Source organism: Clinocottus analis, unplaced genomic scaffold (assembly GCF_023055335.1).
Source record: "Clinocottus analis isolate CAN_PGR_092001 unplaced genomic scaffold, fCliAna1.0.p SCAF_15, whole genome shotgun sequence".
In the NCBI taxonomy this organism is placed as follows: Eukaryota; Metazoa; Chordata; class Actinopteri; order Perciformes; family Cottidae; genus Clinocottus; species Clinocottus analis.
Window position 1 is genome coordinate 10,212,738 of NW_027175876.1, and position 23,111 is coordinate 10,235,848.

The 23,111-nt window shown below is 40.5% G+C and overlaps 1 protein-coding gene across 5 annotated transcripts in view; it reads right to left on the bottom strand.

Annotated features, from left to right (window-relative positions):
- The window catches only part of sipa1l1 (signal-induced proliferation-associated 1 like 1), a 74,519-nt gene that overhangs the window by 26,016 nt on the left and 25,392 nt on the right, over positions 1-23,111 (bottom strand). The window contains exons 3-10 of one of the 5 annotated variants that reach the window (XM_068577627.1): positions 14,428-14,507; positions 13,608-13,666; positions 7,370-7,494; positions 5,502-7,130; positions 5,146-5,368; positions 4,594-4,724; positions 2,254-2,442; positions 1,331-1,505 (exon numbers count right to left, since the gene is read on the bottom strand). In XM_068577627.1, coding sequence (XP_068433728.1) covers positions 1,331-1,505; positions 2,254-2,442; positions 4,594-4,724; positions 5,146-5,368; positions 5,502-6,995 — 2,212 coding nt within the window. In that variant the 5' untranslated portion in view covers positions 6,996-7,130; positions 7,370-7,494; positions 13,608-13,666; positions 14,428-14,507. Of the gene's footprint in view, positions 1-1,330; positions 1,506-2,253; positions 2,443-4,593; positions 4,725-5,145; positions 5,369-5,501; positions 7,131-7,369; positions 7,495-13,607; positions 13,667-14,427; positions 14,508-21,504; positions 21,648-23,111 lie in introns of those variants that run through there. The other 4 variants (XM_068577629.1, XM_068577626.1, XM_068577628.1 and 1 more) reach the window with 4 other exon arrangements.

Here is a 23,111-nt window from a genome sequence, read left to right on the forward strand (position 1 = left end):
AAAATTGTATTTTGTTACCACAAACAACTGTTGCTATCAGATATGGAGAAATGTTTATTACATGTCCAAGGACACTGATAAAAAAACATCCAACTGAAAACTATTCCAAATTTACAATATGTGTTCTCTCTGAAACATTTTCATTATGAACTTCCACACCGCGTATGACCAAACATCATCGTTATGTTACTTCCCGCTGAATGCTGTTCAGATGTCAATGTGTTCCCTGAGCTCTTATTAGGCTCTCGCACCAAAGAGAGCCACTGCATGTTAATAACCACCTACACAGTTTGTTGATACGCTCTATAGAGAGAACAAACCCTTCACAAGGTGTTTAAAAGGCCGTACTTGAACAAGCTAGATTACTTCAATTAATTACACCCCTTCTGTAGGGAGTGCTTTGCATGGCTGTGTTTCATCAACGAGAGGCTACTGGAGGTTGTATTACATGTCTTGCAAAAACTGACTGGGGGTTTGTGTCTCACAGAGCATTATGGGGGATGACTTAATTGACATAAGAATAGCATGGAGTTAAATATCAAAGCAGACATGATGTAGACATCAATCTTGTCTATGGCAAATGCAGAGGTGGGCAGGCAAAGAGAAGAACAAGAGAATACATAGCCTATCAGTTACTCCAAAAGAATAATCTGACACCAGAGGCCATCTGTCACTGAAATTAAAGACACTCTTGATTTCAGTGTAGTGCATAGAAAAGAAACAGAAGCAACCCTGAAAGGCAGATGGATTAAAGCAGGCTGAGACAGTGGGGCAGCAGGGCATCTACTAAATAAGTAGTGCTGTGTAGACTATGAAGTGTATGTTTGATGTGTGCACAAGATTGGACGCCGCACAGAAGCTTGTTACCCACAGTGGTTTCAACTGTTGTCAGATCTGTGTGCTCTCCCAGAAGAGATTGTTCCTGTGTACTCCGAACCCCGGAGGACGGCACCCACGTTGGTGTACAGAAACACACAACTTTATGTACGTCTTTCTTATATGAGGAAGTAGTTTTAGACCTCTAAGCTGATAATATTTGCTGCTGTGATGTGTTGCCATGCTACAAATATTTCTCTGGTGATATTTACAGAGCCTGTTAACATATTACACAAATACATCTTTCTCATATCAGTCACCAAACAATCAGCGCTTCAACTCAATATGAATTATCTCGGCTTTTTTTTTATCAATGAGACCTTCTACACAGTGTGTGTCATTGTTCATCCTGCTACTGTGGGTTAGGCAAGAGTTTCAGTGTCACTGTGACACCATCTGAACAGTTTACCACTGTATTTGTTGGACAAGGTGAGATTTCTCCACATGTACATACTCTTGGCGTCCAGCTGGGCTCGGTACTTGGTGAAGCCTTTGAGTCTAACTCTCTCCCCCAGCAGATGAAGGAACTCCTCCAGTGCAGGACCAGCTGATTCATTGTTGTACATCTCCTCCTCGCTGCTCTGGGCGGCCATGCAGTACATCACCCCCACTTTCCGCTGGAAACTCAACTATTGAGAGAACATAGATTGTTGCATTGAAAAGGTGGAGGGTGCACACACATTAATGTGTCGAAATCATGTCAGAGTAACCATGTTACATTTCAGGGCGGACTCATGTTGGCATTTTAAAAATAAGCACCTTGGGTTGTTCTGCAGTGATCGCGGTGCCATTTTCCAGAGAAATCATGTTGACATTTTCAGAGGTTCAGCTTTTGATGATTGCATCAGGGTGCATGAGTATCAAAGAGCTTGTTTTGTATTCTTCTCATTTTTAAGGTCGAGGTGTGTCTGTGTCCGTGTGTTTGTGTGATCACATTGTGGAGATTGTCCTTCCTTTTGGGGCCAAATATGTGAGGCAGTTTCTCCTAAATCCCACATAATGGTCTGTGGGAGTGAATGGATGAATTCAGTATATATATATATATATATATATATATATATATATAAAAATAATACTGCTGGGAAAAATAACTCCTACACATTAAACGATTCATAAAACACAAATGGAAAATAATTTTCTGTACATAGCACAGCATAATGTCACGGAAACGTGTCTTTAGTTTAGTTTAAAATGTATCAAGTATGCTTAATGGATTGTATATTTTAAGAGCGATGATGAAAGTTTGAAGTCTGAGGAAAACTGAATTTTTATTAAACACATAGCAGTAAAAGAAAATAGAGAATTCTTTCAGTAGGAGCAATCAAAAAAAATCAAAGTTACCGAGAGCAAATCAGCTTTCTAACTGTGTCCACTTACCCCCTGCTCATCCAGCTTCATTAGCTGCTCAGTGACCTTTGGTGTGTTGAGTGCGAGGCGCAGGCAGTGGACGTTGAGCTCAGGCACCAGGTACTCCAGCACCTCTTTGAGGGGCAAGCCTCGCGCAAGACCGTGCTTGGATGTGGACGGCACTGCGTCTTCCAGGATGGAGCCCCTCAAGGTATTCAGCTGGAGACGGCACCACCAGAGGCAGAGGAAAGAGATTATTGGGAAATACAAGGATCGGGACAATCATTTATTTCTTCTGTAGTTTTACATGTAAACTCTTTACTGTAGCTGAATTAGTTTTCCTCGAGCTTGACTAAATCATATTGTTGGTGACCTGCATTGTCTTGTTCTCTACAGCAGTTGTGTCGTTAAACATCTAAATATGTTTTCTTACAGGGCTATATTGCACATACTGCCCCTTTATCCATGTTTTCTACTGACGCCTAAAACTATCAGTCGCTATCAGTTGAACCTGCGTCATAGTGTGAGCTGCAAATACACTTTAAACTACAGTATTTTATAAGCATGCACATTAAAAAAAAGGATTAGGGACTACTCAAAAATCTATATTTTATTCCTACGAAATTCAGGGTAAAAATTGTTTTTGCCAGACTACGTTCACAGCAAATGCAGGCAAACTGTCTGGCTTAGAATGCATGTAGGTGTTCAATGATGAGACTTTTAGGCTTGACGCAAACTCGATGAGGACATCCATGAATAAATCAAGAGGACGGTGCCAGGACCAGGACCTAAATATCCATCAAGAACAAAAAACACCAGCTGGATCCGTAGTGGCCCCAAGACTCTAAAGCACCCCTTAAAGTGTGTCATGTGTCTTCAAATAGCATTTAATAGGCCCAAAAGGTTGGTGCCAACATCTTTAAGTTTAAACAAACTGAAGAGAAGAAGGACAATAGCTGTCCTTAATGGACACTGAACAGCTCTCTTCAACATCTGCACATCCCACTCAGTCTGTACCTGCCCAGCTCCCTTTACTGGAAATAGCAATAAGAGAGAAAGGGAGTCAGGAGAAAGGAAAGAATTGAGGAAAACGCAGCACAGTAGGTTGTGCGTCATCCTAAGTGATTGGAAGGCCTATTGCTCATGGTGCTCTTCAATGCAAGAGCAATGCCTTTCCTTCTTCACTATTTTAGTCTCATTTAGCTGTGAAATGGCACAGCTCACTCCTTCACAGATGAAGGCTGACAAAGATGGTGGGTGGGCGTTCAGCTCAGAGAATGAGGACATGGATCTCTGGCTCGAGTGTCTATAGGAGGGGATGACGGCAAAGCCTAGGAAGTATTCACACAAGACTTCCGATCTCTGCGAACTGTAGATTGAGCATTGGAAATAAACTAAAAATGTAAATCAAACACATACAACATTTTAAGGTGGTGTTAAGGAATGGAGGCGGAGTTATCCAAGGTCTCAAGCCATATTTGACAACCTTGAGTTTAAGCTTTTATTATGTCTCCCTCTAACTGTGTTTTTCCAAATCAGAAAGGCCATGTTATATCACGCCTACACAATTTCAACTCATAAGAGCTTCTTAGTAACATAACTCAGTACAGAGTGTACCAACTACTGACACATTTGTGAATTTGTGAACATGAACATTCATGGCTTTGGCGAGAACAGCTACAAATACAGTATATGCTGGTGAATATATCATCACATCACACAACAATCAACAAATCAAGCTAGTAAGAAACTATATATTGTGTGCGTGCGTTCGTGCGTGCGCACACGCGCGTGTGTGTGTGTGTGTGTGTGTTTTTATTGCCTGATTTGTTACGGTCAGATGTCTGAGAGGCGTATTCGGTTGTAAAAACTCCTCTTTACAAATGCGTATTATTGTATTAAGGATTTGTTGCAATAATTCATAATTTGTATGTGGAGAACAAAACGCTGATCAATGGTTCAACCAGACTCACCATTGAAAGGGCAAAGAGCGACAATTATACTTCTGCGCAACAAAATATATACCCAAACTAATTAGGAGCCCATATGCATCGTTGTGGTTTCAAAACAATGTCAATGGTAATGGTTTTAATAAGGGTCCCTTACGCTTTTCTGGACAGGAAAACAAATTAAAAAAGGGCATTTGGGGGGAAAATGGCTCCAACAGAATCCTCCCCTGGCAAGTAACATTGTGGGAACATCAACTAAATGCAAGTTTTGTACTTTCCTTTGAGGCCAAAACTATTTCAAATATAAATACATTGAACTCTGAATTACACTCTCTGTTTCTGTTAAAAAAAAATCACTATTGAAGGAAAGAAGAAAAACATCAGTATCACAGGTGACTCCAAAGTATACGTGTCGATGTACCTCACTCGTTCTGAAGATGACCCTGTAGTTATACTGCTGGCCATGCTCCTTGTGTTCTTCCAGCTTCTCCCTCCTCAGACTCACTGCTACTGGACCCAGGTTCTCATCTACCCCCAGATAGTTCCAGTGTTCTAGGGGTGAGGACGAGGGATATTTGAGGCAGGGATGGACAGATAAGGAATAATGTGAAGAAGAGGAAGAAATCACAGAAGGAAAGAGAAATTGGGATATTAAAGGACGGCTTGGTCACTCTACTGATCTCAGAGAAGGGAAGGATGTAAAGACTGATTAAGAATTACCTCCACTGCTTGCCAAATACAGAATGCAGCATATGCATGACAAATTAATCTTTGGCCAATTTAAAAAAATAAAAAAAACTGTTGAAGATAAGGCGTTAGCAGAAAAGAGCCTTTTCTCCACCAATAATGGTGATATAGTCTTTTAAATGTGCATAATATACATTCAACAACATTTAAGAAGGAAAACAATTATCCATGATCAAGACCTATGCATCTAGAAAAGTCCAAATTAAAACCATCCTATTTTGCTCACCTCTGAGGTAGAAGTACTTTCGGTAGTAATAGGTGCCGAGGTCAACATGTTCCACAATGTAACGTTTGGACCGGTCAGCATGTTGGCTCGGCCCGTCCTTGGTGGCCTCCAGCACCGCCACACCAGCGTTGGTAAAATGAGTAGTGAGGGTGGCATCCAAAGGTTCTTCCTCTGTACTGCCTGAAGAATTGCTTGAGCTCCCACCACTCCCTATGCTGCCCGGCTGAGAGATGAAGGAAAAGCAAACAGAGGAAGCTGACAAACCATATTATTCATTTAATCTTTTATATATTTCTATAAATATATCTTTTATTTATTTTTGTTATCCAATTCTCACATTCGTGCACAAAACATACCTGTTTAGCGGAAGAGATGTTCCTCTCCCCCTCTCCACCAATCTCATTCCTGAAACACGGGCAGCTGAGCACCAGGTCATTGCTCTTGTCATCACCAGGGTCCAGGGCAGGGTTGGTACCGTGTCCTCCTCCAATCCCCTCCTTGCTCAGCTCCTCTTGTGAGCCACAGGGTGACCCATACCCTCCACTTTGATTGGACGCGAGGGAGGAAGTGGCCGAAGCAGAGGCGGCAGCAGCAGCCGAAGCACCGGTAGTGGTGTTCTTGCGTTTAGACCCAGATTGTCGACTATGGATTACCTCATTGAGGTCAAAGAGTAGAGACTGGACATCAAAATGGGCAAAGCCTTTTTGACAAGCCCAGGGTTTGGGAGGTGGACCACAGTCCTCCCCTTTTCCCCCATCTTCAGCATCTGAGCCAGCTCTCGATGTGTCACCCTCCGCCTTCACACTGCGAAGCTTACGGAATATTGATTCCCCACCAGTCTCCGATTTTGACCTCCTCTTCAAGTGCTTCTCTCGTTCCTTCAGCCGACTGGCAGGACTTCCTCTGGCTGAACCTAAAGGTCCATCTGGCAGGTCCAGTGCAGCCTGTTTTGATGGTGCCACGGTAAGTAGCTCTGTTAGCTTCTCTGGAGCTGGGCTTCGCTGATCAGGGGCCTCAAAGGACGTGTAGCCCTTCAGCATGTCAAAGAAGCTCTCTCCCGAAACACCATGTTTATCGATGGATGAAGTGCTGCCATACTCACGGTGCATGGGTGTCCATCCGGAGAAAGACCAGCCCTCATTGCCGTCCACATCCAGCTCACTGATTGTTATATCACTGTTACTGCGCTGGCGGATGCGCCTCATGCCTTTGCGAGGTGAGCCCAGATAGCCATCCGGTGACAGAAAGCGGTTGTCCTTTCCCTTGCTTTGCATCTTGTTCTTTAGTGTGTTGTGGATGTTACGCAGCATGGATGAGTCCTGTGGACTTATCAGGTGGCCCAGCTTGGCTGACAGATTGCTGTGGGCTGTGACAGCAGACATTCCTCCACCACCTCCCCCACCTCCCCCTCCTCCACCACCACTGCCACCACTACCACTACCACCACTTCCTCCTCCTCCTCCCCCTCCTCCTCCTCCTCCTCCTCCTCCTCCTCCACCACCACCACCCGGTCCCCCTCCACAAAGTCTTTCTCTATCACCACTTCCTGATCCTGAAGAGCTGGTGGTGTTGGTAGAGCTGGGCGAGTCTGTTTCCACAGTAATGTGCCAAACACCACCTCCTCCCCCATCCTTCCTTGGCGGCCAATCAGCCACACGGGCTCGAACCCCCATCTTGGGAACGCCAGGGTTGGTGCCGGTGGTGGTTGAAGAGGAGATGTGGGCGCTCTCACTGCGTGGTGGTGGTGCCCCTCCATTGGGCAGTCGCAGGCGGCGGGTATAGAACTCATCAGAAGCCGGCACTGAGCCCCCAACCGAGCGCTCTGTCTGAGAACGCTTCAGACTGGTCATGGTGGAGATGGGAAAGGGTGTGGGGAGGGGAGATGGGAGGGAAAGGTAGGGATGAGTTGCTAATGGATTTAGATTAGGGTCAACATAATGCCCACTGAGTGAAGTAACGAGAGAGTCTCACGGATACATTTGGTGCTGCAGAAAGAACAAAAAAAAGAAAACATGAATAGGGCTTATTGTTGGATAAACAATAGTCAAAAAAAAGGTGGCATTTCACAAACATCCTTCATCTTATGTGTTGCAAATTTGGCTGGCTTACAAATCAAATACTGAGTGCTAAGAAGGTAAAATATATCTTACAAAGAACATTAAACATTGGCCCTCAGTATTCAAGTTCAAGACCATAAGTTTGTATTTCGTTTTAATGAAAATACCTTTCCGGAGCTTGATGAAAAGAATTGTGTTGGTCAACTTTTCCAGCTGGTCTCTAAAAAGCTGGCTGCATCGCAACCATGCGACAAGAGAACTAGATTCAGTCTGAATGGGACCAACTCAGCAACTGAGAAAAAACATACAGAGAGAGAAAGGCGAGAGATAAATCAAGTTAGGGAACATCCAACATCACATGTTCTCCACCATAACGTCTTACTTTAATTTCAGATACTCCAAGAGCCACCATAAAAAAGTAAGCAATGGGAAACTACTGTATTTCTGTGAAATTTAGAATAAGGCCTGCATGCTCATAGTTAGTATTGTCAGGATACGAAATGTATTAAATATCAATAGAAATATCCTTTTTACATAAAACGAAGCCCCCTCCGGTGCATCAGAAACGGGTGGAGTGTGATACTGCAGCCTAAAAGACGTCTCCAAAAAAAAAAGAAAAAAAAAGATCTGGAATGCAGATGAAACTGAGAAGTCGAAGAGAGAAAAGCTGCTGAAATCAGACACCACAGTAACTGTAAAAAGCACAGTTATATGAAGAAGGGGGGCTTGTGTCACTCTTTGCCAGGTTGATTTTCCTTTCTGTCCAATTTGCATCATGTGTATTTTTTAGTGAGTTGTTTTCCCTCCCTGCCTGAAGGTTGTGCTGTTCTGTGCTGGCGAGTAGTTTGTTGATCATAGGGTTTACTGATCTGGTCTAGCAACTGTAACATGTACTGTAAAAAGATGCCTGTAGTTTTAGGGGTGTGAAGTCCTTTTTGTTCACCTTTTTTCTCTTGCTGGTTCATTAGGGATGAAGGTAAGCCGTTTGCATTTTCTCTAGAGTTATTTTGGGAACGTTTGTTTGTATTTTTAATGATTAGTTTGTTTTGGGCCAAACTAACCCTGATGCTTACACTTCATCACTTTTAAATAAACCAGTATTGTGGACTCGATGGCAGTAACACTGGTCATTTTTGGGAGGGGATCACTGTATTTTTTATGCATTGCCCAGGTTTCCCCAGGCTTAATGAGAAAACTGTAAAAAGACAAAAATGAAGTCATCACAGCTCGTCAATTTGGGCTTGAAGACAACTAATCTTTAACATAAAACTATTGTTACAGACAAGGAGCCCTTTAGTGTTTATGATTCACTAGGCAGAGAGGGTCTAAGATCAAGTTGCATCGGGGAATTGTAAAAGCCAGCCTTTTTCTGCATCTGACCCATATCAGCAAATAAATGTTGAAGTATGAGCCGCTGCAACATTGGTTGAGACTTTTATTTAAGGAGTCCATTTCATGTCTCACTAATTCTGAAACGAGGCATGCAGTCGTTGAAGCATTCTTTTCAAGAGGCCGCAGAATTTATACCTAGCAGATTTGTGTATGATATATTGGAAAACCGACACTTCAGGATTTCGTTTGTGTTGCCGCGCATTCTACATGGGAGTCGTGTCTTTCTTGTTCAGATTTTCCTTCATAAATGTCAGGGATCCATGACACACATGACCTTGATGTTAAAGACCTTGAACAGCCAACCCAATGTGGAAACGTCACTGATGGACTGGGTAGAATTAAATTAGAAGCATACATACAAAATTAACATTTCACCCAAAAACGCCACCCACAGCCATTAATGTGAGAGGTGAGGAAAGACTTCAACCTGCTTGTGTTTGTCTATGGTTTGTCCATGATGGTGCACTACCTCTCTCCTCCACACGTTGTATCACCATGGAGATGAGGACTGTACAGTACGTACAGTGTGTGTGTGAGTGTCAGAAAGAGAGAAACATTAATGAGAACGATTGGTTTCATTGCTTCCTTTCCCACAGACCCATAACACATCACTGTTGAGTAATTATTAATGCTTTAAGCAGCACTAACAGAATGTCAAAACACTCCCAGACTCAGAGGTTGAGCTTTCACAAATATCTCATTAAGCAAAACTATCTACCCGGATCAATGCCACAAGTTGAGAGAAGAAGAAAAATCCATTTGCGAGTTGTTGAGGTGAGCCTGTTCGACCACCTTGACAACCTCGTCTGGGTGTTGGATCGGCTTTAAAACAGTCAAGTGTTTGAAGTCGAATAGGAAGAAACTCAAAAAGGTGTTGGTGAGCATTTGAGTGTCTGGCTGGGAAACCTTTTGATATGCTAAAATTGAAGATTACATTTCTTTTTTTAAATACTGTATAAGTACTGTCAATTTTTCAAGATAACAAGCAGCCATGTGAGATTTTTGAACTGGTGTACTAGAAGAACAGACATAATATCATCTTGGCTGGATAAATATTAAACTTTCAATTCACTCTCAAAAAAGACTGAAAAGGTCATGAATATAGATGAACCTCCAAAGAGGAGATTTCCTTTACGCCAGCCCAATAAATTAAGCTTGTCAAACTTGACTTCACTGCAAATATAAAAAAATATGTAGAACCCAATGGAGACCAGTGGTTCACCACTCTTTTCACCGCTTATTTAATTGGACTCAAATCATCGTGATACCAAATGACAGATAAATTATTGCAAAGAGTTAACTAATGATCCATGTTCCCTCTAATAAACAAAACAGGACTAGGCAGTGAAAATGCAGTATCGTGTTAAAAGTAGCATGAACACAGAGGAAAATGGTTTGCTGTGATGATTTTAAAAAAAACATATATTGTGAATGATAATTAGTTCCCTAGTATCCAGTTATTTTGACACAAGTTGGCAATTCCTGCAACGACTCACAGAAGACCCACAGAAAAGTATACTCCCAAAGTATCATTCACAAAGTAGCAACACTGCATTGTCCTCCACTAAGTCAATGACGCCTTTGAAATCACACTCACAAACTGTATCCCAAATAACTAACGAGAGTGCCTCTCTCTCTCTGTTGAGGACTGGGTAGCACTATTTAATGAGAGCTGGGGAGGTACTGTATGTTAGGTAAGGAGACTGGGAATTGAAACGAATGAATGCGGCATAGCGTGCCTTTCTGCAGTCACAGAGGACCAATTACACAGACAGATACTCAGTAACCTTTAGCAGTGTCGAAATGAGGTTGATTCCTGAGGTAAATATGGAGCATCGCTGCTCAACGGAGCAAAGTGCTGTCAAGGTTGTCTTCTGGCCCGGTCAACTGGAAACTGTTAATAGAGGGACTAACTTGCATCTTGCAGATAATGGTGGACCATAAACACAACATTACCAAATCACGAAAGCGTTGCTTTAATATCCTTTCAGGCATTTGATATAAGAGATATACACAGATATACATTAAAAGATAAGAAACACTTGTAATTCATAGGAAAACACAGTTGTGGACGACAGCGGATTTTGTCTTATATTAGAGTTGCGCTAAAAGGGATCAGTTCAATATTAGTATAAACAGGATGTATTATCACAGTGGCCTAAAACTATCATGAATTGTTTCAAGACAGACTTTAAACTTGTCCTCTAAAAATGTAATATTTCAATTGCATTTTGTATTAGCACTGGTACTTTTGTGAAGCGCTTTATTGATTGTGATAAATTAATAAGCAGTTGTGTATTTAAGGAAGAATTTCCTTTAAGAACTGCTCCAGACATATCTAATTTAATATCATTCATTATCAGTGTAGTTTGCTTAATGGTTTGTTTGCTTTGAGACATGTTTGCCAGTTCAACCGACTTACTGTGCACTACTACCACTCTCTGAACGCCTCTCTGCTTTGCTTGCAACTAGAATTATTCATTTAAAGTGTACCAACTGAATTAGAAACAAATCTCACAGTGTTTTTCAGGAGCTTTCCTGTGAATTTACTGTTGCATATATTTTATGAAATTCTAAGAAACTGCATGGAAATAGAGTGTGAACCGAAAATGCTAAATGGACACGTATTAATTAATTCACTGATGAGTACAATGCCATGAGGGTGCCATTCTTGATACTATGGTGATATAGAGAAATGTAAATTACATCATTGCTCTTATTGGAAAGGTCGTTGGCTGCTCCAGTCTAAGGTTGTTGTTGTGGAGCAGCACAGGCGTGCCAGTATGAACACTGTGTGACTATGAATCGCACAGTTAGTCATAAACACCTGAGAATAACGGAGCACACGAGCCGACTGACGACTGAAAGAGGCAAGGGCTGAAAAAATAAAAGAGACATAGTGACAGAAAGACTCTTGAAGATGAAGATACTGTGAGTGAGTGAGTGAAGCTCATCTGCAATACTGAAACCCTATATCTTCCATTTCTTCTCTCCATTGTCAGAAATACTGCAATTTGGAACCAGTAAAATCTTGAGACAGTTGCAGAGTGACTGAATGTTCGGTATTTATTAATCAGCCTGTATTGTAGTTAGAGAATGGAGATAGTTTCCGCAGGCCTGTGTTTAGCGAAGATTACCACCTTGCAATCAACAGAGCAGTTATTAAATGACCAAAGTATGGAGGAAGAAGACAAAAGAAAAAGAAAAGAAAAGTTGGAGGAAACAAAAATCAAAAAGCTAGTTTCAATTGTGCCGTTTCTTTTTTGCATCACCTAATCTTTGAAAAGTATACACCTGTTTCCAGGCAGACATCCTTGCCAAACCGACCGGTGAGTCAAGTCAAGTCCCGTCATGTTGAGTTTTTTGTAAAAGCCAGACAACAAAACCGAAAGAGTTTGAGACCGAGCCCAAGCTCTCTCAGGAGACAAACAGAAAGAACCAGAAGCTTTTGGACACAGAGAAAATACTAATAATAATATAATGAAAGGCACCTCTCAAGTGTAAATTTAAACAAAGCCCTTTTTTTGTAGATGGCTGATGTGGGCAAATGGCAGAGTTACAAATAAACAGAGTGAGACACTGACTCAAACTTTGACAGCAAGTCTTGTCAAACACCTGTTTTCCAAGATGCCGCTGGGCAAATTTGTGAACGTTAGGGCAAGTTATACAGTTAGACATGCATTTGCTCACGAGTAGGTAACACAAACAGCCTGAAGACCAAATAACATGGACAAATTCCAGATTATGAGTCAGGCTTTCAATGTGTCTCTTTCTCAGTCTCACACACAAAAAATACAGACACAAAGGACACAGATGATGAGAAATGTTGCGTCACAATAATTATTTTCTCACCCTAGTCATCTTTGCCAGGATCAGTGGCATTAGTGTCTCAGTTTTCAATTGGTTTAAACTTTGTTTGGGAAGCGTTTAACTCTTTTGTCATATTCAAACGGTATGGAATATAAACTATATGCAGAAAAGGTTTTATAGTAGTAATGAGAGTTTAACATGTTGGGAATTGCAATTTACAGATAGATGAGCAATGACTGCTCTACACCAACAGCGAACATTTAAACAAACTGCAGGTCTTTCAAACCTCTTGTGTGTCAAAATGCATTAGCAGTGGCCCGGTGTTCATAAATGCTCCACAGCCATTTGAGTGCCAAACAACTTTGCATTTCAGCTTGTCAGAGTGTGGATGAGGAAATAGCAGGCCAAGACACACAGGGAAGATAAGAAAGAAAAAATAAATCAAACATTATTCTCTTTGAAAGTTGACAGGCAGCGCAATGTGTTGGAGTTTCAGCTCAGAGCATTTCAAAGGGAAATTGTAATTGTGTGGAAAGATAAACGTGCTTTGCTGTTTTTTCTCCCTCTGCAGAGCTCGGCACTGGGGTGAGGTCTCCTCTCTGGTTCAGTGAGACGTAAAAGGGTCTTTTTTCGGTGAACTGAAGGCTGCCGATGTTGTCTTTTTCTCTCGAGTGCGAAATTGCGAAGGCGTTCTACGGCGTACACTCCCCTATCCCCGCCGATCACAGAATGACAGAGGAGATAAAAGGCTGCACGCTTCTAGCAATTCAAATATATAGCGGTCACTTAATAGTGGAATATCTTAATTTTGCTTTGGTTTCAGGTACTATCAAGGTTTTAACCAAAAATATGAAAATCTTTAAATATCACAAGACGTAAAGAATGTCCTACGCCATACATTTGAACTTAAAATACCTCAAACAGCAGCTCGTAACTGCCAGGGAACTGGTCTGCTCTACACCAGTGAGTTGCACAGAGCTGCAATCAAGTGTGGGCCTTTTTCTTTTCGTAGCAATGCTTGACTCATTACCCAAACAGATGTTTTTGAAGCACTGAGTCAAAAATATTGAATATCTCATTTCCATATTAGCAACTATTTTCTTCATGACTCCATTGACTCCTATATTAGTTTCAATCGAGATCCTCTTTCTTGCATTGCGTCAAAGCGAGCACATGCTTTATGAAAATCTTAAATATCCTTACCTTGACAACAAAAATAAATGCTCTCCTTTGACACTGGATCTCTTGTAAACACAAAGCCCCTAAAAAAGAAGAAGAAACAAGTTGAATGTTTCTGAGATCCGCCTCAAACTGATTAATCTTGGCTGCATAAAGTATATTCTATTTAGAATCCTAAGTGATGTGAAGAGGCAGCGATATCCATCAACTGACAGTAAAACCAAGTTAGTGGAGGACCAGATTTGTTCTCGATTTATACATATAGTATAAACTGTCTGTTTGGGGAAGTCATTACAAATGAGAGTATATAAAAAAAGGAACCATAGATAGAAGATTCTTATCTTTCCTTTCCATCGTATTGTTCTTTTTTAAATCACATAGAAGTCTTTTATACCATATCCTCAAAACACAATTACTTCCCAGATAAATCTCTTTGCTAGACATAACACTCACATACGAGTTTATTTGGTACACCTAGTTGGAACCAATGTCCACTTATACAACAGCCCTGCAATAAATCCCAACTTCATGCAGGTTATAAGGTTATTTGTTGTTATTCAACTTCGTTGTTGTTTCAGAGTCTGTAGTGCATTGCTTTATGCTAAGTGTGCAATGTTATGCTATGTGTTCCAAATATTTATGTCCACCCTCTTTATTGTAAGGGCAGACTAAAGTCCTGAGAAAAAGGCAAAGAATAGTGATTTATTAAAGTATCAAAAGTTTTCAGTGTCGCACATGTTTCACTTTTTTGTAAAATGTCTCTGCAGTGAACTTAAAAGAAAAGAAAAAAATTCTTGCTCGCTTGTTAGCTCGAGAACACATGTTCAATGCTTTTAGGGGTCACCTGCCAGTGAACTTGCTAACATGCTGTTCGAACACTCCTCAGTCCATCCCTCTGGATAACGGCAATGATGATGCCCCTTTCTATGGGGGAAAAGAAGAGGTAGGAATGATGATAGGACATGGAGGGGGAGGGGGGCATTACATGGGTTTAGAGGAGAGAGTGACTAAGGCTAAGTGCCACTTTGTGTTTCAGGTCCAGTGTGCAACAATGACACAAATAGCTATGGCCTTCCTACACCTCTTATGTGCAAGTGCGTCCATATTTGTACTGTTGCCACTGCAAAATAGCTAAAAAAAACAAACAAAAAAACAGTGGTAATCATACCAGTACATTGAGAATATATATAGCAACAAGTAGTTTACTACAACGTCACATGTACGACCTCTTATTCTGCTCAAGATTGTACTTCAATCAAGCCGCAAACCATTTAGACAGCAAGACAACAATATGTGACACACACACACATCCTACTATATATATATATATATGATATATATATAAATATATAATATATATATATTATATATATAATATATATATAATATATATATATTATATATATATAATATATAATATAAATATATATATATATATATAATATAATATATATATATATATATATTATATAATATAATATATATATATATATAATATAATATATATATATATATATTATATAATATAATATATATATATATATATATATATATATATATATATATATATATATATATATATATATATATATATATATATATATATATATCACAGGGATACCTCTCCAGCAATCTAAACCATTAACCATGCAGTACATATCATGGAGGTGACAACACTCAACGTTTGTTGACGGATTTGCTGTTTGGAAGAATAACAGAAGCAGATGTCAGTATTATACAAAGGCACTTCAATCACTATTGGACAACATTTCAAGGTGCTGCTGATCCCTATCCAAACACGACCCTCATGAACTACATAACGTCGGTGCTCTTCACCATTACGGTTGCTATAAACGAGTCACACAAGAAGAATCTGGGTCGTGTGAGCTCTGATGAATCAAGTCCATTCAGCCAATTGTCTTTGTGCCGGATTGATTCATTATTTATGGCAAGCACTGAGGATTTTGGGAGGGTGGGGGGGGGGTTGCTTGGTAGGTAGAGGGATTTTCCCTTCAGGCTGATCTGTTATTCATAAAATGATAAAAGTGACAATGTTACCTCACAGTGCAAACTATCACTATCATTCAAATATCTTTGAGTTGTGCATCTTTGAGATGTCTCTTTTCATTTAACAAATTCATATGGGGGACAGAGAATGTCCTCAGGGAGCCTCCATTGATCTTCCCAATAACACTGCCAACACAGATAGCTCCACAGTTGTGCTGCTGTGGTTGATTTGAGCATAAAGTATTTCACAGGTCAGAAGAAGAAAAAAACAGGTCCCACTGCTGACTGTATGGTCCTCTTTGATCTCAATAATATTACACTGTGTTGGCCTCTGCAGTCCTGACTTTACAGTCCATGGATTGTGCACGAGGTTCAGTTTGTCTTGGTAAGATGGTCGGATATTCTGCCATGCACAATTTTCTGTTCCATGTCGAACCCCTTTTTTTAAAAACACAATGAGTTCAGGCTTACTATCCCCTATGAGACAAAGACAGCATAAAGAAAGTTCAAAAGGTTTTTGTATTGACTGCAGTAAGAGGTTTCCATCATTGGTCGAATGTATCCCAAACTGGAGGGATGAAGCAAGGTTTTGGCCAAAGCAATACTGGATCTGGCCTGACAGGATGGGTATTCAGGACATTATTCAGTACAACTGCAGGTATGACATCTCATTACTCTCTCTTATGTCTCTTGGTGCCTGCTGATTTTCTGAAGGACATGCTTGATTTTATTTTCATTAAAAAAATGACATGGTGCAAATTGGTGGCTGCCTTTTTGTTTATATGTTGCACTTCCCTGAATTACTTGTCAAAGTTGGATTTTCTGTTGAAAGTACCTGTATGTGGTGCCCGGGATTTCAGCCTGTTAAGCTATGCTGCCTATCATTGCTCCCGCTATGTACGTACTTCATGACCTTAATCTCACTGTTTTCATTGCTTCCATTAACTGGCTTCAAACCAGATTAGTGTAGTGTGATTAGATTTAAATATGAAGATTTTACCAACTATTACAGTAGCCGCAATACCTAAACCCAACCTAAGAGGGACACGGACCTAGTAGCGAAAGACTAAAGGGGTAATCTAACAACAATTTATTTGAATATCTGTATTTTCAGGCCTGAAAGCATGCATTGCTTTTCCTGAAACATCTTGGCACTTGCTGACATTTACTACAAAATGCATGCCGTCACACTGTTCACTCCTGGGTGTCTCCACAAGACAATAAATAAGTAAACAGCGGAGAACACGAACACACACAGACACACACACACACACACAATCCTATCGGAGATGTTCCAATTCATTCATCAGCTCTCTTCTGTGCCTAAAACTATGCAACTTAAACTAACAAAGCTGCAGGCATCATGATTGAAGGATACTGTTCAGGTCCGTCAAATAGTAGTTGTGTGTGTACTCAGTATTGTTATTTTATTAAAATGTAAAAGGAAACAATTTAATAAAGATGTGTCTATGGCACTGTACTTGTCAAAACTAGCTAAATAAACTAAGGAACAGAATTACTTTAATATGATGTTTATTAAATTTGTTCAGTACATGTTTTTACATAAGGTGCATAACAGAAGCCAGCCAGTCAGAGGAAAGTCAGCTAAAAGGATGGCAGCTGAGCTGCCATCGTAACAGTTTTGGGGAATCCAGGCATGACTTCAGCAGTGAGGTGGCATTGTTAAAAAATAAAACCCATAATTAGGTAAAATATGGCTTTATGTGAACCCTCTAAAAAAGGAAGATGTCTTCATCCATACAATATCAAATAGAAAAAAATGTAATTGAATAGTAACACACACACTCAACGAATGGCAGCGTCAGCTGTGCTCAGACAGCAGCAACGAAGCCGCTTGGTCCTCTGCAAGAGCCACCTCCGCACCAGCTCCAAAAGCCCTCTAATCTGTGCCAATCAGATGATGCTAAACAGCCATTTGTTGTTGAATCGGGCATCAGCACACGCCCCCTCCTCATTCCAACAGCCATTGCAGACCCTAGCAAAATGCTGGCAACGTAGCAAAAGCAGGCACAGCAGTGCTGGTGACAGAAATAGAAGAGTGGTGAATAATAGACAAAAAGAACTGTGGTGCAATTAACGTGGTGTCTTGGGGCTGATGTACTGTAGGGAGATTAAAAAAGAGGGAGGGAAGAGAGGGCGTTGGGAGCGAGGATGAAGAAGAGATATGAAAGAAATTAAATGAATTAAAGAGTACAGAGTTCTAAGGATGGGACATTATGAGAAGAAAGAAAACTAAGACGCAAACACAACCGAGAGCAAACTAAACTAAAGTTCTGTCATCAAAAGATCTATAGAGTAAATACAATCCCAGGCAGTCCCTAAAATGTATATGATGATTACAGCAGCAAGTACATCTCACTCGCTTTGTTTCAATTCTGTAATGCAAAGCTCACTTTTAACTGTAACACATTGGTACATTTTCATTCAGAAAGAAATCTCTGAAGTAAATGAGGATGTCTTGTTATCCATTGCCTCACAGGACAGATGACATCTGAAGCTGCAGAGAGAAAGCCATAGATTACAGCCACCAGGAAAGAGCTGCAGATTTCCAAAATGGCGCTGCTCTGCGTGGGCTGGAACAGCACTGCAGTGAGGAGAGGAGTGAGTGGGACTGAGCACTGAAAGCAGCTCACTCTTCAATACTTGTGTATGTGCGGCGATGTGTGCAAGAAGACAGAGGAGGATAGACAGACGGAAACATGGACAGCCGCGGAGATATGACGAGAAAGGGAAATATGAATGAAGTCACAGAGGAATAGCACAGATTCCCACCTGAGCTAGACATGCACATTAAAGCTGAATACATTTAATAAAAAAAAGGCATATTTTTCTCAAAACATTTCCTTTCACAATTTACACTTGAAATGATTAAGGCACAAGATGGAAATCACACGGCAGTACAAAATGTGAACTATACTTTGGCGTTTCAAGTTTACATCTTTGCTGAGGATTTCACTAATTTCACTGTCTTGAGCTACGAGGCAAATGGATGCATTTTTAATTAGAGGCTAAAAAGCTAAAGTTGAACTAATATCAAAATGGCTGTTTATAAATCGTAATAAGGCGTTGCTGGAGTAAAAGTTGACTGTTGGCTGTAACGTGCAGTGTATTATAGAAGGGAAACCCTGTTCCTTCCTGTTGCTGTCCGACAGCCTTTGCTTTCGCCAAGGAAGCCGCTTCACATTCCAATAGGAAACCCATCTCAGCCACTTCCTGCTTCCCGTGAGGAAGTGACCGGTCAGACGGGGAATGGGTGAGCCAGTCACTTGTGACTGAAGTCTAGAGTCAAATTCAAGAAGAAGAAGAGGAAAAAAAAAACACTTTTAAACTGGTTCGACAATAGCTTAATAAACAGCAGCTTATCTGCTTAAACATTAGGGGTTGTTGACACTACTTTGCTGTTTTTACACATGCTCTGCTGCCATTAAGACAACCTGCAGCTGCTACTATTCACAGATTATACTAATGCAAGAGGCTTAAGTATGGAGCCACCGAACAGATTATTTTGTTCAAGCTTTTGGGCTGTTCATTCTTACTGCTGCCAACATTTCCAAACCACCAGTTTGTATTTTATTCCTGCTCGCTGTTGTTACTGTAGACAGTTACCTGCTAACATTGCACGAATTAAAAAAGCATGTATACTTTACTTTGTAAAGATTTTAAAAGAGGTTTTTAAACAAGTCCCCCAAAGTTGTCCCTCACTGCATTTTATTTGGAAGTGCTTATCTGTAACGTGACAACTAATGAATAAACATACAGTAGTAGAATAGTAGAGGAAAAAATCGTTACGACTGGGTTTACATGCAGGGCAGGTTTTACTGCCAAACAAACCAGTTATATTGTAGGGACTCAAGCTCTGCCAATAGCACACAACAAAACAACCAAAGGTTTTTTGCTTCAACATTTCCTCTATTTCTTCTTGTTTTGTGCTCAGCTGTCATTGGCTACTGAAACAATTATGTCTTGCATCTTTAAACAACTCCCTTTTTGGCACAAAACGCTGTACTCGTTTTGATTTAACAGGAGCAAACAATAGTATTGAGTCCTTTCATTCAGAATTCCTTTTCAGAATGATTGCTTGAATTGATCATACAAAACAAAGGTTTGTACAAAAACAAAGTACTGTGTAATGTTATATTTAGGCACTAATTAGGCACACTTCAGCTGTTCATGGAAATGAATATCCTTACTGTGCCTATTTCTCCAAAACAATGTGAAAACATTCTGGGGAGAGCCTTGCACAAGATCATATGTAGAGTCTCCCAAAAAAAGCACCCGTATCTGTAACATTAATCATGATGGAAAAAAATATCAACAATAAGCCTAAAATATTCTAGCTTGACCAAAGCCAGGAAAGTCACTATAGACATGTTCTTCATCTGTCTTTCGGCATGCGCCACAGCTATAATCCATAAAGGTAACAAAGGTGGTGGTGAGTAGAATAACATCTGACTACAAGACAAACCCATTTAATGAAATTGACGAAGGACAGCACTGACCCATGGTTACTCAGACAGAGGCCATTCTCCAAACCTACACACTGCTAATAGATGCTGTGGCAGTAAGGACTAAATTGCTGTTCTTGTGGGTCCTGCTGACTGGTAGGCAGAGGTTTCTTTGCCCAATTATAGGGGGAAAGGGATGAAGCAGGATAAGGCCGGCCACTAGAATAGACCTAATGAGGACGTGGTATGATTGCTGTGGGACTGGAGAGACACACGCTCATTTGTGCCCACAGCAAGCGTATTCGTTCGGTAGAGGATGGCCAGAATGAAGAGGCAGAGAGAGCGACAGAGACAGATAGGGATAGTTAATGGAAGTGAGAAGGATTGATTCCTCACTCAGTGTGAGAGCATGTGGGAGGAGATGAGATGCTGAGACTGAAAGTGGGAAAAAGAGAGCGAGATACAGAATGTAAGTGTGTAGTCAGTCCATCGAGTCAATTTTTTCTTTCCACTCGTCCCTCCATTCCATAAAAACACAGCTGACAGAGGCAGCTCTGGGGGAAACATCCATAATGATGCAAGTCCTCAAAGTCCAGTCTTGCTGGGTGCGAACGCATCTAAGCCTGTAGTACAACCAACTATACTTTGTCAAGGACATGCAGCATTTAATAGAAGCAGAACAAAACCTGAAAACCAGGGCAGATATGTGACAGGAAGGGAAGGCTCTGCTCAAAGTGAGTGTATCCCCATTCAACGTGCAATGGGCTTGTGTGCACGTAACAGTCCATTGTAACAGACTGAATGCAGAGGTTGTACATCCTTTACATCCACATCCACAATCGATCAAAGTAAAATTAAAATATGACCATTAATGCTATTTTGCCTCAGTTACTGTGGCTCGATACCGTCGGCACAGACACGTATTGACCACTTCTGGTTTCTTCTTGAAAAGGTGCAAGATCTGAAATTTGGTCTATTTATACTGCTTATGAAAAGGCTCTCAACGTCACAGCTAACGGTATAAACAACGCTATGTAACAATACTATTGGGAAGGTTCTGACAGAGCCAACAGTGTGTACCTTTGGCTGAACTGGAGGGTGGGTGCTACACTTCCATGACCAGGCAGTCAGTCATTATTATCAGCTGTAACCACCGTATGAGTGCAGTGCGGCAGCCATAACATACTTGCACACGTGGCCACCTTGGCTATGTCAACAAAGTAAGGAGAATCTCAGATGACAACACACAATGAGGGAGCGTGCTCAGGTAGATATTACTCCACTATATCTTTACATAGAAAATAGGTGGTTGCTGGTATAATAATGTTCAGAATGGAATATTTCACACTGTAGTATCCCCCCTTAGTTCAGTGCCATCTCAATATTAAAATAAAAGAAACATAAGTGAAAAACATAAATTGTGCTCATCCACTTTATTTTATCCATACCTCTTGGTGTGGTTTTCAGTCACTCTCCACCAGCGCTCGAAGAGGGCCACCGGTACGCGGTACTGGCACTTCTGCATTCTACTTTTTGGCGTACCATAACTTTTTCATCTGCGCCCTCCTCTGCCCTCTCCATATCAGGTTATCTGGATGATTCATAAGGACGCAGTGGCAGCATTTTCGCACCACGCCTCATTAGCCACATGAACATAAAAAACGATGTTGAGAGCATCTGGACGAGCAGACACACGGCTCGGCACAAAGAAGCCGGAGGGGTGAGGGGGGGCAGAGAATGAGAGTAGTTACTTTTATTTGTGAGCAAAGACACTTAAGGAAAAATTATAGGCACGTTTTCTAAACCTGCTCTTTGGAGTTACAAAATGTGATTTTTTTACAGAACAAATACTGCAAGAAACATGACATGTTCAGGCCTAAGTAAGGCTCTAATATCTGTAATTAATTGAATTATTATTCAACTATTGTACAATAGCCTTAAAATAATGGTCCGAAATGATGTAACATTGTATAATGTTAAGTGTAAAACATTCTTGGGAGGCGCAGAGTTCATACACATTTTAACCAATGGATTTCTATGACTTTTCCACAAATTTCCATGACAAAACATTTCGTGAAATCTCTGTGTATATATGAAAAAGTAAGACAATTTAGTATTTAAACTTACAATAAGAATTCAGAAGCATACAGTATACCTTAACTAACACAAAAGAACAAACATTTACAGATATACTCAGCGTTTTACTGCTTATATTTTCAGCGTCTTTCTTTTAAAAGCATATTAATTATGGTATATTTTATTCCCTATTGAGATTCAGATGGTGTTTTTATTCTACTGCACAATATATAATATATTTAAGCATCTTGACTGGGTCACTGCTCCTAAAACCTGAATGAATATCTCATACGTCTATCTGGCTGATGCTGATTTCAGGCTATCGGCAATCTAAAATATATTAGAGTGATATTAAAAGCTACAAATAACACAGGAAAGCACTTTAGGTATAAACACTTAGTTAATGAAGAAGATCTATGGCCCAAATATAATAATATAACTATAAAATCAACTGATTATGACTGTAATTGTGTACCATGCTTCAAGAAAGAAAGAAGAGATTGCAGATACCAATAAGTAATAAGTACTCCCCTTATTAACACCAACATATGAATAAGGGGAGTACTGACACTTCTTTTTTGTATACTTAAAGCTCTGCTCTCCACATTATCTCTCATTCCTGGTCTTTCCCCCCTTCTTCCTTCATACTTGGTGTCTGTATCTATATGGGTGTGTGTGTGTGTGTGTGTGTGTGTGTGTGTGTGTGTGTGTGTGTGTGTGTGTGTGTGTGTGTGGAGTAGCATTTCTGGCTGAAAGAGGAGGTGAGATTGAGAGAGAGAGAGAGAAAATGAAGCGAGAGAGGGAAAGAAACACAGAGAGAGAGAGAAGCATTTACTGGAACAAAACATGCCGTTTCTGTCTGATAGATAAGGGCCGCCTACGCACCATGTTTTATCTCAAAGCAGACTACTCCTCATTTTTACAATTTAAATTATTCCTGACATTTTAGATGGTATATAATATTATGATTCCTATGTCT